This window comes from Phyllostomus discolor, chromosome 10 (assembly GCF_004126475.2).
Source record: "Phyllostomus discolor isolate MPI-MPIP mPhyDis1 chromosome 10, mPhyDis1.pri.v3, whole genome shotgun sequence".
NCBI classification, from domain to species: Eukaryota; Metazoa; Chordata; class Mammalia; order Chiroptera; family Phyllostomidae; genus Phyllostomus; species Phyllostomus discolor.
The window spans coordinates 91,815,660-91,831,922 of NC_040912.2; the positions used below are offsets into that span (position 1 = coordinate 91,815,660).

The 16,263-nt window shown below is 46.0% G+C and overlaps 1 protein-coding gene across 3 annotated transcripts; it reads left to right on the forward strand.

Moving 5' to 3' along the window:
• The first annotated feature begins 4,922 nt into the window (after window positions 1-4,922).
• GIMAP6 (GTPase, IMAP family member 6) lies at window positions 4,923-9,860 on the forward strand. 3 transcript variants are annotated; one of them, XM_036011028.1, is made up of 3 exons: window positions 4,923-5,130; window positions 6,854-6,955; window positions 9,191-9,860. In XM_036011028.1, exons 1-3 carry the CDS (start codon window positions 4,960-4,962, stop codon window positions 9,812-9,814), a joined length of 897 nt encoding a protein of 298 aa, XP_035866921.1. In that variant the 5' UTR covers window positions 4,923-4,959; the 3' UTR covers window positions 9,815-9,860. The 3 variants fall into 3 exon arrangements, with proteins under 3 accessions (XP_035866921.1, XP_028381554.1, XP_035866920.1); XM_028525753.2 differs by having other exon boundaries at window positions 6,854-6,938; window positions 9,192-9,860; XM_036011027.1 differs by having other exon boundaries at window positions 4,926-5,148.
• The last annotated feature ends 6,403 nt before the right edge of the window (window positions 9,861-16,263 follow it).

Consider the following 16,263-nt stretch of genomic DNA (forward strand, 5'->3'; position numbering starts at 1 on the left):
GGGATTTTAACACCCCACTGTCAAAAATGGACAGATCTTCCAAACAAAATATCAACAAAGATATTGTGGCATTGAAAGATACCCTAGATGAAATAGGCTTTACTGATATATACAGAGTCCTCCATCCCAAAGAAGCTAAATACACATTCTTTTCAAATGTACACGGAACATTTTCAAAGATAGACTACATGATAGGACACAAAGCAAGCCTCAACAATTTCAAAAAAATTGAAATCATACCAAGCATTTTCTCGGATCACAAGGGACTGAAGCTCAAAACCTACCCCAAGGAAAAAAACCCAAAACACTCAAAATCACGGAGATAAATAGCATGCTATTAAACAATGAATGGGTCAAAAATGATATTAGGGAAGAAATCAAAAGGTTTCTGGAAACAAATGAAAACGAACTCACAACAACCCAAAACTTATGGGACACAGCCAAGGCAGTCCTGAGAGGGAAGTTCATAGTTATACAGGCCCACCTAAAAAAGTTAGAAAAATTTCAAACAAACAACCTAACACTACATCTACAAGAACTCGAGGAACAACAACAAAGACAGCCCAGAGCAACCAGAAGGAAGGAAATAACCAAGATCAGAGCAGAATTAAATGACATAGAGACTAAAAGCACAATTCTAAGGATCAACAAATCCAAGAGCTGGTTCTTCGAAAAGATAAACAAAACTGACAAGCTTTAAGCAGACTCATCAAGAAAAAAAGAGAGAGAGCCCAAATAAACACAATCAGAAATGAAAGAGGACACATTACAACAGACACCACAAAAATACAAAGCATTGTAAGAAATTACTACGAAGAACCGTATGTCAAGAAATTTGAAAACCTAGATGAAATGGACAAATTTCTAGAAAAATATAATCTTCCAAAACTCAATGAAAAAGAAGCAGAAAGCCTGAACAAACCAATGACAGCAAAAGAAATTGAAGCAGTAATCAAAACACTCCCAACACACAAAAGCCCTGGACCAGATGGTTTCACAGGAGAATTCTACAAAGCATTTAAGGAAGAGCTAACACCTGTCCTTCACAGACTATTTTAAAAAATCCAAAAAGATGGAAGACTCCCAAACTCTTTTTATGAGGCCAACATCATCCTAATTCCAAAACCAGATAAAGACACAACAAAGAAAGAAAACTTCAGGCCAATATCACTGATGAACATTGACGCTAAAATCCTCAACAAAATACTGGAAAACCGCATCCAACAGTACATTAAAAAGATCATACACCAGGACCAAGTGGGATTCATTCCAGGGATGCAAGGATGGTACAATATTCACAAATCAGTAAATGTAATACATCACATAAACAAAAGCAAAGACAAAAATGACATGATTATATCAATAGATGCAGAAAAAGCATTTGATAAGGTACAGCACCCATTTATGATAAAAACACTCGGCAAAGTGGGAATAGAGGGAGCATTCCTCAACATAATAAAGGCCATATATGAGAGACCTACAGCCAACATCATACTCAGTGGGCAAAAATTAAAATCTTTTCCACTAAGATCAGGAACAAGACAAGGCTGTCCACTTTCACCACTTCTATTCAATGTAGTACTGGAACTTTTAGCCACAGCAATCAGACAAGAAAAAGAAATAAAAGGCATCCAAATGGGAAAGGAAGAAACAAAACTGTCACTGTTTGCAGATGACATGATAGTATACATAGAAAATCCTATAGACTCCACCAAAAACTGCTTGACCTAATAAATGAATTTGGCAAAACAGCGGGATACAAAGTCAATATCCAGAAATCAAAGGCATTTCTGTACACCAACAATGAAACAGCAGAAGCAGAAATCAAGAAAAAAATCCCATTTGAAATAGCAAAAAGAAAAATAAAATACCTAGGAATAAACCTAACCAAAGAGGTAAAAGACCTGTATTCAGAAAACTACATAACACTGAGGAGAGAAATCAAGGGAGACACAAACAAATGGAAACATATACTGTATTCATGGATTTGAAGAATTAATATCATCAAAATATCCATACTACCCAAAGCAATTTACACATTCAATGCAATACCGATTAAAGTACCAAGGGCTTATTTCACAGACATAGAACAAACACTTCAACAATTTATATGGAACCATAAATGACCCCAAATAGCTGCTGCAATTTTGAGAAAGAAGAGTAAAGTAGGAGGGATCACAATACCCGACACTAAACTATACTACAAGGCCACTGTAATCAAAACAGCCTGGTACTGGCATAAAAACAGGTACATGGACCAATGGAACAGAACAGAGAGCCCAGAAATAAACCCAAGTCTCTACAGTCAATTAATATTTGGCAAAGGAAGCAGCAACATAAAATGGAGTAAAAATAGCCTCTTCAACAAATGGTGTTGGGAGAACTGGACAGCTACATGCAAAAAAATGAAACTTGAGCACCAACTTACACCTCATACAAAAATAAATTCAAGGTGGATAAAAGACTTAAATATAAACCATGTCACCATTAAAGTCCTAGAGGAGAACGTAGGTAGGAAAATCTCCGATATTTCACGAAGAAACTTTTTTACTGACATGTCTCTTATAGCAAGGGACATAAAGGAAAGAATAAACAAATGGGACCTCATCAAAATAAGAAGCTTTTGCACAGCTAAAGAAAACAGTATCAAAATTAAAAGAGAACGAACTGTATGGGAAAACATATTTGCTAATGATACCTCAGACAAGGGTTTAATCTCCAAAATATATAAAGAACTTACACAATTCCACTCTAAGAAGACAAGCAACCCAATTAAAAAATGGGCAAAGGACTTGAACAGACACTTCTCCAAGGAGGACATACAGAAAATCCAAAGACACATGAAACGATGTTCAATATCGCTAGCTATCAGAGAGATGCAAATTAAAACCACAATGAGATACCACTTGACACCAGTCAGAATGGCCATCATAAACAAAGCAACAAACAACAAGTGTTGGAAAAATTGTGGAGAAAAGGGGACCCTAGTGCATTGTTGGTGGAAATGCAGACTGGTACAACCACTATGGAAAGCAGTATGGAACTTCCTCAGAAAACTAAAAATGGATCTGCCTTTGGACCCAGCAATTCCACTCCTGGGACTATATACTAAGAACACTGAAACACCAATCCAAAAGAACCTATGCACCCAAATGTTCATAGCAGCACAATTTACAATAGCTAGATGCTGGAAGCAACCAAGATGCCCATCAGTAAATGAATGGATCAAAAAACTATGGTACATTTACACAATGGAATGCTATGCAGCAGAAAGAAAGAAGGAGCTCCTACCCTTTGCAACAACATGGATGGACCTGGAGAGCATTATGCTAAATGAAACAAGCCAGGCAGTGAAAGACAAATACCATATGGTCTCACCTTTAACAGAACCTAAATAACAAAACAAAGAAACAAGCAAAAAAAAACCAAAGACATGAAATAGAGGACAGACTGACAGTGACCAGAGGGGAGAGAAGAGGGAATTTCAGGGGAGAATGGGAAGGGTTTTCAGGAACAAATTTAAAGGACACGTGGGCAAAAATTAGAGGGAGGGTAGTAATGGGAGGGAAGTGGGGAGGGTTGGGTGGGTGGGCTGGAATGGGAGTAAAAGAGAGAAAACTGTACTTGAACAATGATTAAAATTAAAAAAATAGAAAACAACAACAACAACCGTGACACCCCCTGGAGCACAGGCCTGCTGAGAGTGTGATTTGACCCCAGGGTCATGCTCACACTCCCTCACGCCTGACCGCCACATGGACTGGACTCCAGGGTAACTACAGTAAAGTGAAGCTGAGAGAAGTCTCAGGTTCAAACTCTATTTAAGAAGGCGTCCCTTAGGAAGTACAGATTGACTGTCACAGAACAGTCACAGGGACGTAAGTTGCAGCCCAGGGAATGTAGTCCATGATATTGTAGTAACTATGGGTGGGGCCTGCTGGGTGCCAGGTTTATCAGGGGACCGCTTATCACTCACTTTGTCCGGTACGTCAGTGCCTCGCCACTGTGCTGCTCGCCTGCAACAAATACAATGTTGGATGCAAACTGTCATTTAAATAAATCAAGAAAGAAAGTTTCAAAGCTCAACAAAAGTGGGTCCTCACGGATACCGAGACACAGGTGAGACAACACACTGCAGACACAGTCTCTTTCACTCCTCCTTCCTGTCACGTCCAGCTTTCAACATCACAAGGCACGCTAACGGGCAGGAAAAGACACAGTCCGAAAACAAGAAGCCAGCATTAGGGCCGCTCAGCTATGACACAGATTGGAATTGTCAGACACAGAATGCGTGTGAGTGTGCGCATGCACATATGTGTGTGCAGAAAGATGCATGTATTATAAAGAACACTTATTTATGACAGTGAGTGTGCTCGCATGGTTCATCGTAAGCAGCTGGCTCGTGTGATCCTGGAGTGAACGTCCTGAGATCTGCAGTCAGCGAGCTGGAGACCCAGGAGACGGTGCTGTAGCTCCCACCTGAAGACATCTGGCTCAAGACTCAGAGAGTCGATGTTCCAGTTCAAGTCCAAGGCCTTGTTCTGAGAGAAAACATTCAAAGGAAGGATGAGTCAGGGGAAGAAAAGGGACAAGGAATTTCTGTCATGATAGGGAAGGCATAGATAGCTGTGAGAATCCTGTTCTTAAAAAGAGAAATCAGTAAAAAGCCATTCCCCTAGCATACAGTTTTCAGAAGGGCCTGCTGCCTTTAAGCTTCTGAGTTCTGCTTAAGCTAGTTCAGAATGAAAGTAATAATGTTCTTCTGCCCTTGTTTTTCCTGTTCACATCACTGAGGCTGCCGACCAAAAACACACGGTACTGCACGCATCCGACTCAGGCAGGCCTGGCCCCGGGCGCTCCGCCCCCTTCTTGTTCCCCCTCACAGCACACAGCGGCTCCTTCCAGCGCAGCTCTGCAGCTCAGCGAGCGTTCCGTCACATTTTCCTAAAAATATAAGCAATGTTCCAATTTCGCTCAAATGCCAGTGAGGCTGCTTTAAATTCCTCCGGCCATGGCCCCCAGGAGCCTACAGAGTTGGCCCCAAACGGAGAAAGGGACAACTGGCCAGAGCATTTGGTCCCAGGGGTCAGGAGTCCAGGCTCTTCCTCTGCTCTGGCGTCCAGCGGGATGGTAAGTCCAAACGTGTGGGTGAGTGTGTCTGTGTGTGTTGTGATTGTGTGTATATGTTGTGTACATGTTGTATTTGTGAGTGTGTGGTGTGGTTCTGCATGTGTTATGTTTGTATGTTTGAGGGTGTAGGTGTGAATGTTGTGTGTGTTTGTGTGTGTTATGTCTGCATATGAGTTGTTCATAGATGTTTGTGTGTGTGCTGTGTGAGTGTATGTGTGTGTTGTGCATGAGTGTGTATGTGTGGACATTGTGGATGTTTGTGTGTGTGCTGCATTTGTGAGTGTATGTGTGTTGTGCATGAGTGTATATGTGTGGACACTGTGCATTGTGTTTGTGTGTTACATTTGTGTGTGCATGTGTGGTATGAATGTGTGTGTTTGTGTGTTGGTATGTTTGTGAGTAGATGGATGTTCCATGAGGAGTGCATTGTGGGAGTGGTCTGTGTCGTGTTTATGAGAGTGTGTTGCTTTTGGTGTGTGTGTGTCGAGTCTGTGTGTGTCTTTGAGGAACGTTACAAGGGGCTGTGACTAAGAGAAGAGGATTCTGTGCGTTCCATGTCCTGCCTCAAACCCTGGTTAGTCTAGTTGAGGGGAAGAGGTTTCCCTGAGGTCCACTTTCTTCCTGAGAAGCAGCAGGGTGACCCGCCTGCTCCGTGTTCTCCGAGGGAGACAAAGTGGCAGGGGGCACAGGTGCCGGGCACCGTTCGGGGCAGGATCTGTGGAGGCTCCGAGAGACAGGTGTCCCCATACTTGGGGCCTTCACCTGGAGACACTCCCTGACTGTGAGTGTCTCCCAGTGTCCCGCGTGTCCTGGCAGACAAGTCCTGGGCTGCGTACTTCCCATCCCCAGACCACAGGGGAGAGGGAGCAGATGCAGTGGGATGGGCTGCTGAGACAGGGAACCGTGTGGGTCTTTGTGGCAGTGTGGGAGGTGGCAGACATACTGCTCTTGTCCCAGAAGGGTGACGGTAGGTCCTGGTAGGGTGACAGGGCCCTCTCTGCAAAGACTGGGACGTGCTCTAGAAAATGTTGTAAAGTGGGTTGGGATGCTATAGGGACCACAGGGATGTCTAGTTGAGGCCCAGATTTCACACTGTGGGGACTCTGAGGTCCAGGCAGTGTGACCACACTAACAGATGGCCATGAACTTGAGCACTGAGGTCCCCTGGCTCCCAGCAGGACTGTCCCCACACCGTCAAATTACTGTGCCAGGGATATGGACCTCCTCACCACAGCACCTGGCCACCCACCTCTGAGCCCTTGGCCACCCTCTCTGACAGGCCATCCTCAGGGATCATCCAGGCACCAGGACCTGCCCCCAGCCCACCCCGTACCACAGCTTCCTGCTCATGGCCCCAGTCTGGCCGCTCATCTTCCCAACACTCCTGGAACTAACCATCAGACCTGCTTCTGCATCTCTGCTCTTTCCTTTCCTCACAGAGAGTCCCAGGACACTGTGCCTACCCCAACGCCATTGTGCCTTAGGCCACAGGCCAATGGCTCCTTCTCCATGAAATCACCTAGACAGACGATGGGGACCGAGGAGCAAAGAGAGAGAAACAGGGTCCCCGAAGGAAGTAGAGAGTGTCTCAGACCTTCCTCCCCCTCCTCTCTCAGTCCATCCCCCTAGGGCAATGCAAACACTTCCTTCTGGCAGGAGAGAGGCAAAGCCAGCTGCCTTGTGAGGCACAGTGGAAACTAAGACAGACATGATGTTTCTCCAGGTGGAGGATGAAGAATACAAGCTGATTCTCCAGGACAGCCCCGCAGGAGCGCCGTCCCAGCATCCTACCCAAGACATGTCGGCAGGTACCACAGCTTTGCAGCATAGGTGGCCCTGAGGGAGGAGTACACAGGGACGTGGGTGTGCAGGGGTGCACTTGAGGAGGCAGCGGAGTGCAACCAGCCGGGCTTCACCCTGCACAGGGCCCTTGGGTGGGGCCTTGCCTACCCCACCAAATAAGAAGGAAAGACCCCGAATAGCACAGTGGCAGAGAGGGGGAGAACTGATGGCTCCAGCCATGTCCTCAGGAGGGTGAGTGACAAGACTACTCCCCCTGGCAGAGGCTTGTAAGCCAACTGAGCCCAGGAGGGCAATGGGCTGACTCTAGTGGGGGGCGCTGAGGGTCAACAGGGCTGCCCAGCACCACTGAAGGAGTGAGTGAGTGGCTGCCTCAGGCCTCGGCTGGCCCTTCTCCAGGGCTCTTTCCCTAAAGCTTTTGCGTTGGGGTCAGGGGCTTGAGAGTCATTGGTTCCAACACATCATCTAACTGGGGGAGACAGAATTAGGGAGTGCTGGCAATGTGTCCATGTTCCTGGCCAGAAGAATTTATCTGTGATTCATTGTGCATTTGACACTAATGATTTATTTAGTGTATGAACTTCAATGGCCTGACTCATTGGGAGAAAACCCTATTTATATACTGCATGGGAAAATTACTGATATAAGAACTGATACCTGATTTAGCCATTCTCATGGCAATCGAGGTTCAATGTTACTTTTAGAATCCTCTCTGCAGCCTGAGTGGTGAGCTAAGCGTGGACTGGCTCCTACCTGCCCAGGTGGGAGTTCCTGTCTTGGTCTGGCTCTAGACAGGCGTGGATGGCAAGGATGAGCACTCTGCATTCCCTGCTTCTTTGACACCCCCCACACCCCTGATTCACTCACATTGCTCTCAAAGCCACATGGGAGAAGCTGGAGGAATCAGAGTCCTCAACCAGAGTTGGTTGCTGGGTCCACCAGCCAAGGATACCAGGCACGCCTGAGGTGTCTGGGCTCTGTCACTGAGACACACCAATGTCTTCACTGTGGAGCAGATGTGGAGACCAGAGGGGCCATCAGGCACCTGTCTGTTGCTCCAGGGATGAGCTGAAAGACCAGGGGAAGAAATGCTCTTCCCAGCCTCAGACCCCAGACACTTCTGAAACCCTCAAATCAGGTTTTCAATATCAGGCTGGCATGTCCATGTCTCCTCTTTGCCCGTCGTCCTGTATGCAGCTGGGCAGGAACATCCAGCCCAGATGTCCAGGATGGAGCCTAGGAATGCGCCCCCGGGGAGCCTCTGTGCAGTGGAGCCCAGTGTCTGGCTGAAAGGCGCCACCCTCTACACCGTCAATGTGGAAAAGTGGAGGGAAGTGATGGGGTCAGGCACTCGGGGACAAGACAGAGACACAGAGGCCACACCTCTGCCCTCATCATCAGGGACACCCAGGAAAGCTCAGGGTCCCCCATTCATCCTGGGCTGATTCTATCTGGGTGAGAAGATGTGACCCTGAGAAGATATTTTAAACCTAAACACAAAAATGTGGTATTCTGCCACATTATCCAGCAACTGCATTCTGGGTATGTGCCCCGTAGAACCCAATCAGGAACTCGAACCGGCATTGGTCCACTAAGGTGTGCAGCAGCATCATTCACAGCAGGAAAAAGTGGAAATGGCTCATGCCCACATGTGAGAGTAAACACAGTGTGGTCCATCCGTGCCATGTGATAGCATCCGGCCTTGCACGAACAGAGAATTCTGACCAGGCTGCAGGGTCAGTGATCCTTGACACCACTGTGATGCCGAGTGAAGGGAACCCAACACAGAAGGTCAAAGTGCAGGGACCCAGGTCTCTGAGGCCCCTAGGAGAGCAGAAGAGCACAGGTCACAGAGACAGGAAGGAGGCTGGCAGTGAGCCGGGGCTCAGGGGGAGGGAGGAATGAGGAGTTGCCATTTCATGGGGACAGAGTTTCAGTTGGGGTGACAAAAAATTCAAGAGATGCATAAGAGTGACAATCACACAGCAATGTGAAGGTGCACAGTGCCACTGAATTGCACACCAAAACCCAGTGACAACAGGGATTTCAAATATTTGTGTGTATTTTCCACCATAAAACAATTTTTTTAAAAAGGAGCATGGGCCCAGAGCAGGTCTCCTGCACAGATGTCCCTCCTGTCCCTCCTTCCCACAGAGCCAGCCCCTGGGGTCATGAGCATCCAGGGCTGAAGACTCTGAGGAGGCTAAATGGGGTTCATGGGCTATAACTCCCACACCCCTGCTTTGTCTGGATGCTTCTAGATCTGCAGGAGAAGGAAAAAACACCAAAGAGGCTGAGGCTCCTGCTGGTGGGGAAAAGTGGAAGTGGGAAAAGCGCCACAGGAAACAGCATCCTGGGCAGTGAAGCCTTCGAATCCAAGTTCAGCGCCAGACCCGTGACCATGACCTTCCAGCGTGGGTGCCGAGACTGGGCCGGGAAAAAGCTTGAGGTGACCGACACCCCCGATATTCTGTCTTCTCGGGTTTCACGGGAAGGGGCAACTCAGGGTCCCTGGGCAGCCGTCGCCTGCTGCACCCCAGGGCCACATGCAGTGCTGCTGGTGACGAAGCTGGGCCACTTCACAAAGGAGGACCAGGAGGTGGTCAGGCGCCTCCAGGAGGTCTTTGGGGTGGGCATCCTGGCCCACACTGTCCTGGTTTTCACTTGTAAGGAGGACCTGGAGGGCGGCTCCCTGGACGAGTATCTGCGGGACACTAACAACCAGGAGCTTGCAGACCTGGACATGGTTTGTGGGCAGCGCCACTGTGGCTTCAACAACAGGGCAGATGGCACAGCGCAGGAGGCCCAGCTGATGGAGCTCATGGAGACCATCAAGGTGATCCTGTGGGAACACGACGGCCGTCCTTACAGCAAGGAGGCTTAACCCTTGCTGCCAGCTGCACCTCCTGCACACAGAAGGGCAGGGAGGGTGGAGGGTACAGGGCAAGGCTCTGAGGAAGCAAGACTACTGCAGAGTCCTGGCTGGACTGACTGTACAGAATCCAGGACACCTGAGAAAACCTGCAGATATCTCCTAAAGGGGCACCGCCTGACCGTGTGCCCAACTCCAGTGGGAACAGCCATTTCCTGGGATCCTCGCCAGCCCTGGGTCCACCTCACAGCCTATCACCTCCCTCTGTATCCCTGGCTCAGGGACCACTGGGGTCTCCAGGGTGGGGCCTGCTGAATCAGAGTGTGTGGGTCCCAGAGTCCCAGTTCCCATCCCAGTCCTTCATCTCACTCCTGGAGCCTGTGTGCACCCTCCCTGCTCCTCTGAAGCCCATTTTCTCACACGGACCGCATAGCAGTGTAGCATCGCTTTTGTTGAAGTTTCCTCTCTCCTCCAGTGAACCTAAGCTCCCTGAGGGCAGGGCCTCCTCACCCTTCCATGTCACCCCCACTGCATTCTGGTCACTGGAGTGACTCCTTACCAATGACAGCAATCAGTGTGTGCCATTGACCAGGTGACTGTCCAGTCTTGGGCTGTGTCCTCACCCACAGAGGGGGCAAAATAATGATCCTAAGGCACCTGAGTGTGTGGAGGGTCAAGACAGAACTGTGGCTCTGCAGCAGGTGCATTGACCATGCAAAATGGTCAAACCATTTGCATTTCCATTAGGACAACAAGATAAATTCACTTAAGTGTGCTGTTTTATCTGTTAGCTTCTTTCATTTCACAATAGTAAGTACAAGCATTTCAGAAATGACATCCTTTCAGTGATTCCCATTGGCAAGCCACTCAAACCATGGCCTTTATGAAATATTCTAAGAGAATGGTGTTTAAGTATGGCAAATAGGATGTGCTCTCTCCTTTCTTACTAAAAATCAGGGATGATGCCACCCACAATATTTCAGGAGTAGGGACAGACACTGCTGTCACTCCCTGGGGCTCCACAGGGCAAAGTAAGTCCAGTGGGGATCACCACAGTCCTGGACCCTTCACTGTCTGTGCATCATGAAGAAAGACCTGGTGGGGTGGGGGTGGGGCAGGGAGAGAGAAGCTGTCTTGGTCAAGGCTGTGAAAATAGTCAATGTTAGTTATTTTCAACAAGTATCTCAACTCTGGAGGAATGCAGGAAAACCAGGGTCTGTGCCATGTGAAGGGCCCAGTGAGTATGTGATTGTTTCCTCTGTGTTGATGAATTCAGGGGGTCAAAACCTCAAGGAAGGATCCATCGCCCAGCTCCCCTAAAACACCTTTGATGAATTATGGAGAAAGTACAAAATAATGACTTTAAAACATCTGTCTGAAGGCACCAGAAGTCACCAAACACAGACTGGCACTCTAGGGGACTTGACCCTTAGTCAGGACCCTCTGGTCAAAATAAGGGGCCACACCACTTCCACACTGATGGGGTTTCCCCACCACAGCACACCAGGTCCTGGTGACCCAGCAACAGTCTTCAGACAGAAATTCACAGAAACTAGAGGGAAGGCTGGTGGCATCTGGAGGCAGCCAGAGCAGGCAGAAGTTGATGGGGAGGCCCACCAAAACAACAGAGCCACAGAGGGGTGGGGCTTTAGAAATTCTGCATATTAAAATTAAAATTCTGCATATTAAAATTCTGTATTACATTTGTTGATTTGCAATGCTTTCACCACTTCTATTCAACATACTATTGTAAGTCCCAGCCACCGCAATCAGACAGGAAAAAGAAAGAAAAGACATCCAAGTTGGAAAGAAGGAAGCAAAACTGTCATTGTTTGCAGATAGTGTACATAGAAAATCTTATAGACTCCACCAAAAAACTATTTGACCTAATAAGTGAATTTAGCTAAACAGCAGGATACAAAATCAATATTCAGAAATGGAAGGCATTTTTGCACACCAGCAATGAAACATGAGAAACAGAAATCAGAGAAAAAAAATCCCATCTGATATAGCAACAAGAAAAATAAAGTACTTAGGAATAAACCTAACCAAGGAGGTAAAAGACCTGTACTCAGAAAACTACACAACACTGAAGAAAGAAATTAAGGAAGACACAAATAAATGGAAACGTGTACCATGTTCATGGATTAGAAGAATTAACATCATCAAAATGTCCACATTACCCAAAGCAATTTATAGATTCAGTGCAATCCCTATTAAAATACCAATGACATATTTCACAGATATAGAACAAACATTTAAAAAATGTATATGGAACCATAAGTGACCCCAAATAGCAGCAGCAATTTTGGGAAAGAAGAACAAAGTAGGAGGTATCACAATACCTGGTATCAAACTATATTCCAAGGCCACAATAATCAAAACAATCTGGTACTGGCATAAGATCAGACACATAGATCAGTGGAATAGAATAGGGAGCCCAGAAATAAACTATGGTCTCTATGGTCAATTAATGTTCAACAACATGAGTAGAAGCATAAAATGGAGTAAAAATAGTCTCTTCAACAAATGGTGTTGGGAGATCTGGACAGCTACATGCAAAAAAAATAATGAAACTCGACCACCAACTTAGACCATACACAAAAATAACCTCAAGATGGATAAAGACTTAAATATAAGCCACAACACTATAAAATTTCTAGAGGAGAACATAGGCAGGAAAATCTCAGATATTCCACACAGCAATATTTTCACCTGTATGTCCCCTAGAGCAAGGGATATAAAGGAAAGAATAAAATGAGATTTTGTCAAAATAAAAAGCTTCTGCATGGCTAAAGAAAATATCAGCAAAACAAAAAGGGATCCAACTGTAAGGGAAAACATAATTGCAAATGGTACCTTGGACAAGGGTTTGATATCCAAAATATATAAAGAACTCACATGGCTGCAGTGCAGGAAGATAAACAGCCCAATTAAAAAATGGGCACAGGACCTGAACAGACACTTCTTTGAGGAAGACATACAGAGGGCCCAGAGACATATGAAAGGATGCTCAGCATCACTAGCCATCAGAGAGATACAAATTATAACCACAATGAGATACTGTTACAGAGCATCAAGGGGGGCCTCAAGGGCAATATACTATTACCAAAAGGTACCCCCCATGTTCGTTATGTCCGCCGCCAAAGGAAAGATATCTCTCAATGCCCGAGATTCATGAAAAGGAAAGGAATTTATTATTCAATTGAAATAACACAAACTAAAGTCTCTCTACAAATGCACACAATCCTCCCAGCACCTGCCACGTGGCAAAAGAGAACACTTCCAAAGCCTGGCGGTCCTGACTCTCACCCATGCTTCATGGTCCCATTCAAGACACCAAAGCCACGTGGTTCTAAACAGATGCGTGGTCCAAAAAGAGAGACATGGTCCCAAAAGAGAGACATCCGGTCCCAAAAAGAGACGAGTTCCAAAAAAGAGATGTCAAGTGGCTGCCTCCCTGGGTTTAAATCCCAGCACCAATCTTGTGCAGCCCCATTTCCAGCTCCTCCCACAATTGGCTACAACTGCCAGCATTCTGGGCAGGTGTACCCTGTGGTGTGGAGCCAATTATCTCCAAGCTCTTCTGGATCTTATCACAACTCCCTATTTGGGGCTTCCCTCTTGGCTGCACCCTCTTACAATACCTCTTCCCACCAGTTAGAATGGCCATCATGAACAAATCAATAAACAACAAGTGCTGGTGAGGATGTGGATAAAAGGGGACCCCAGTGTGCCTTGGGTGGGAATGCAGACTGGTGCAGCCACTGTGGAAAACAATATGGAATTTCCTCAAAAAACTAAAAATGGGATTGCCATTTGACCCAGAAATTCCACTGCTGGAACTATACCCTAAGAACTCTGAAACACCAATCCAAAATAACCTATGCACCTCATATTCACAGCAGCACAATTTACAATAGCCAAGTGCTAGAAGCAACCTACGTGTCCATCAGGAAATGAGTGGATCAGAAACTATGGTACATTGACACAATGGAACACTATGCAGCTGAAAGAAAGAAGGAGCTCCTACCCTTTGCAACATCATGGATGGAACTGGAGAGCATTATGCTAAATGAAATAAGGCAAGCGGTGAAAGATAAATATCATATGATCTCACCTATAAGTGAAACCTAATCAACAAAACAAACAAGCAAGCAAGATATAACCAGAGACACTGAAATGAAGAACAAACTGACAGTAATCAGAGGGAAGGTGAGAGGGGATAATGGGGGGCAAATGGGGAAGGGTTGTCAAGGAACATGTATGAAGGACACGTGGACAAAGCCAAAGAGGTGTAGGATGGAGGGTGGGAGGCGGGGATGGCTGTGGTGGCGGGAAGTAATGGGAGGAAAATGGAGAAAATTGTACTTGAGCAACAATAAAAACATACTGAAAAAATAAAATAAACTTCACAGTTGGTTAATAAAAACAAACAAACAAATAAACATTGTAAACAGTATTTAAAAGGATCAGAGCTTATAACTTGGACCAGCTACAAAACGCTTTGGATAAAATTACACCAAAAATAAAAATACTTTAAAATGGAACAGTAGTAAAACAAGTTATTACTTTGGTCATGGACAGTTTTGTGGGAAAATTTTAAGAAAAGGCCAAAATATTTTCACAGTATATTGAACTTGAGACATCTCCCATAGAGGCATCAAACAATTGTGCATAGAAAGCAAGACCTTTTAAATAATATCAAGGATTGATTTAAAATTTGGAAAATTTCAAGTATTTTTTTCAAATTACAATATATATTGGAATGCTACATATAAAGTTTCAACCATAAACACTGAAAGGCCCAACAAAGAGAGAGGACTGCACCAGCCAGCATCCACTGGCAACGTCCAGCAGAACGCCAGCTTCCCCATGATACTGACTCCAGACCACCTGGTTCTCTCCAATCTTTTTATTTATTAAAAAGAAATACAAGCTCTGGATCTGCCCGGTGGCTTCATTGGTTTGAGCATCATCCTGTACACCAGAAGATTTGGGGTTTGGTCCTCAGTGGGCACACAGGGGAGCAACAGATAGATGCTTTCCAACTCCCCTTCTCTCTCTAACTTCTGCTCTCTCTAAAATCAATAAACATATCCTCAGGTGAGGATTTAAAAAAAAAAGGTCTGTATCATTAAGTCCCAGAGAGGTGATTGCTGAAAAATAAATTCTGTGTACGTTTCCCCTTCCTGCTGAGAACCCAAGCATGGCTGCCTTGGGTCAGAAAAAAAAAAACAAAAAACACAAAAAACAGAAGGCAGAAGTAAATAATGTCCCTTCATTCTCTGAAAGGAGGGACACAGACAAAGCAAACAACAGACTAAGTAGATTAGATTTTAAAATACTTTCTGACTCAGTGCTCTAAGGACCCCCAGTGCCCCAGGGTGCAGCTGGACAGGGTGCGTGTCTGGGGGACCTTATGGGGTACCACCTCGACTGACCTTCTTCCCTTCCCCTCCCAACCTGATTATGCCAGGGGGTTGTTCTATTTCAGATTTCTCATCTCTCATTGTTCACTTTTTTCACTTCCTCCTTCTGATGTTGTCCCATCTAGACTGCCAGGAGCAGTGACGCTGCTCACAGGGAGGACTTGGGGTGAATCTGGTGGTCCAGCCCTGCCTGCACCAGTCTCCATCGTATTCCTCCTTTTCCTCCTTTTTCCTCAGGGCGACCCTCTTTCTCCCCTCCCCACCACCTGCCAACCCTTCCCAACTGTTTTTCTTCAGAGAAGAGGGGAAGTGAGATATAAGATATTTGGCCAAATAATATCATGTCTTAAAGAATTCCCAAATCTATGAAGAATGGGGTAAACTCGGGGGGCGGGGGATTCAAAATGGTGGTGCAGATATTTTCAAATCTTTTGAATCTCTCAGATGAGAAGTTGAATTGTTATTTGGCACCAGTCCTTCCTGCTGAAAGCATGTGCTTCAGACTGCAGGGGCAGACCCTAACGGTGACCTATCAGTGGCAAAACAATGAGGAATGTCCCCTGCCCCTTCCCTGTGATGCAGAGAACGCAGCAGGACAGCCCATGGTGCCAAGTGTCGGACAGAAGATTGAGCACAGTTGGATAGTCCATGTGCGAATTTACTTTCTACCTGACCTTCCTATGGAAAGGTTTCCATCTCATCCAAGATACCACAGGGCTCACACCGATTTGATGCTGGTGTGCCAGGGACAAAGTATTGGTTTCTTTACTCATCACTGTCTACCAAGTGCCTGGTGTGCATGAGGGTCTCCCAAAATATTTCTTACCTCACCCTTTGAAGAGTTGGTGAACCTTGGCTCAAGGAACACATCCGCAGCACAGACAGTCCCAAGTGCTTGTTGCTCTTAGAGGAACATTCTGAGCTGCCCCCTCCTGTGGCCCTCTGTGCTCTCAGTCATGTGCCTACTGTCCTCTGTCCATCGTGTCCAGGCCCTGCAAACCTGCAATTCAGTTCTCTACCTGGTTCCTC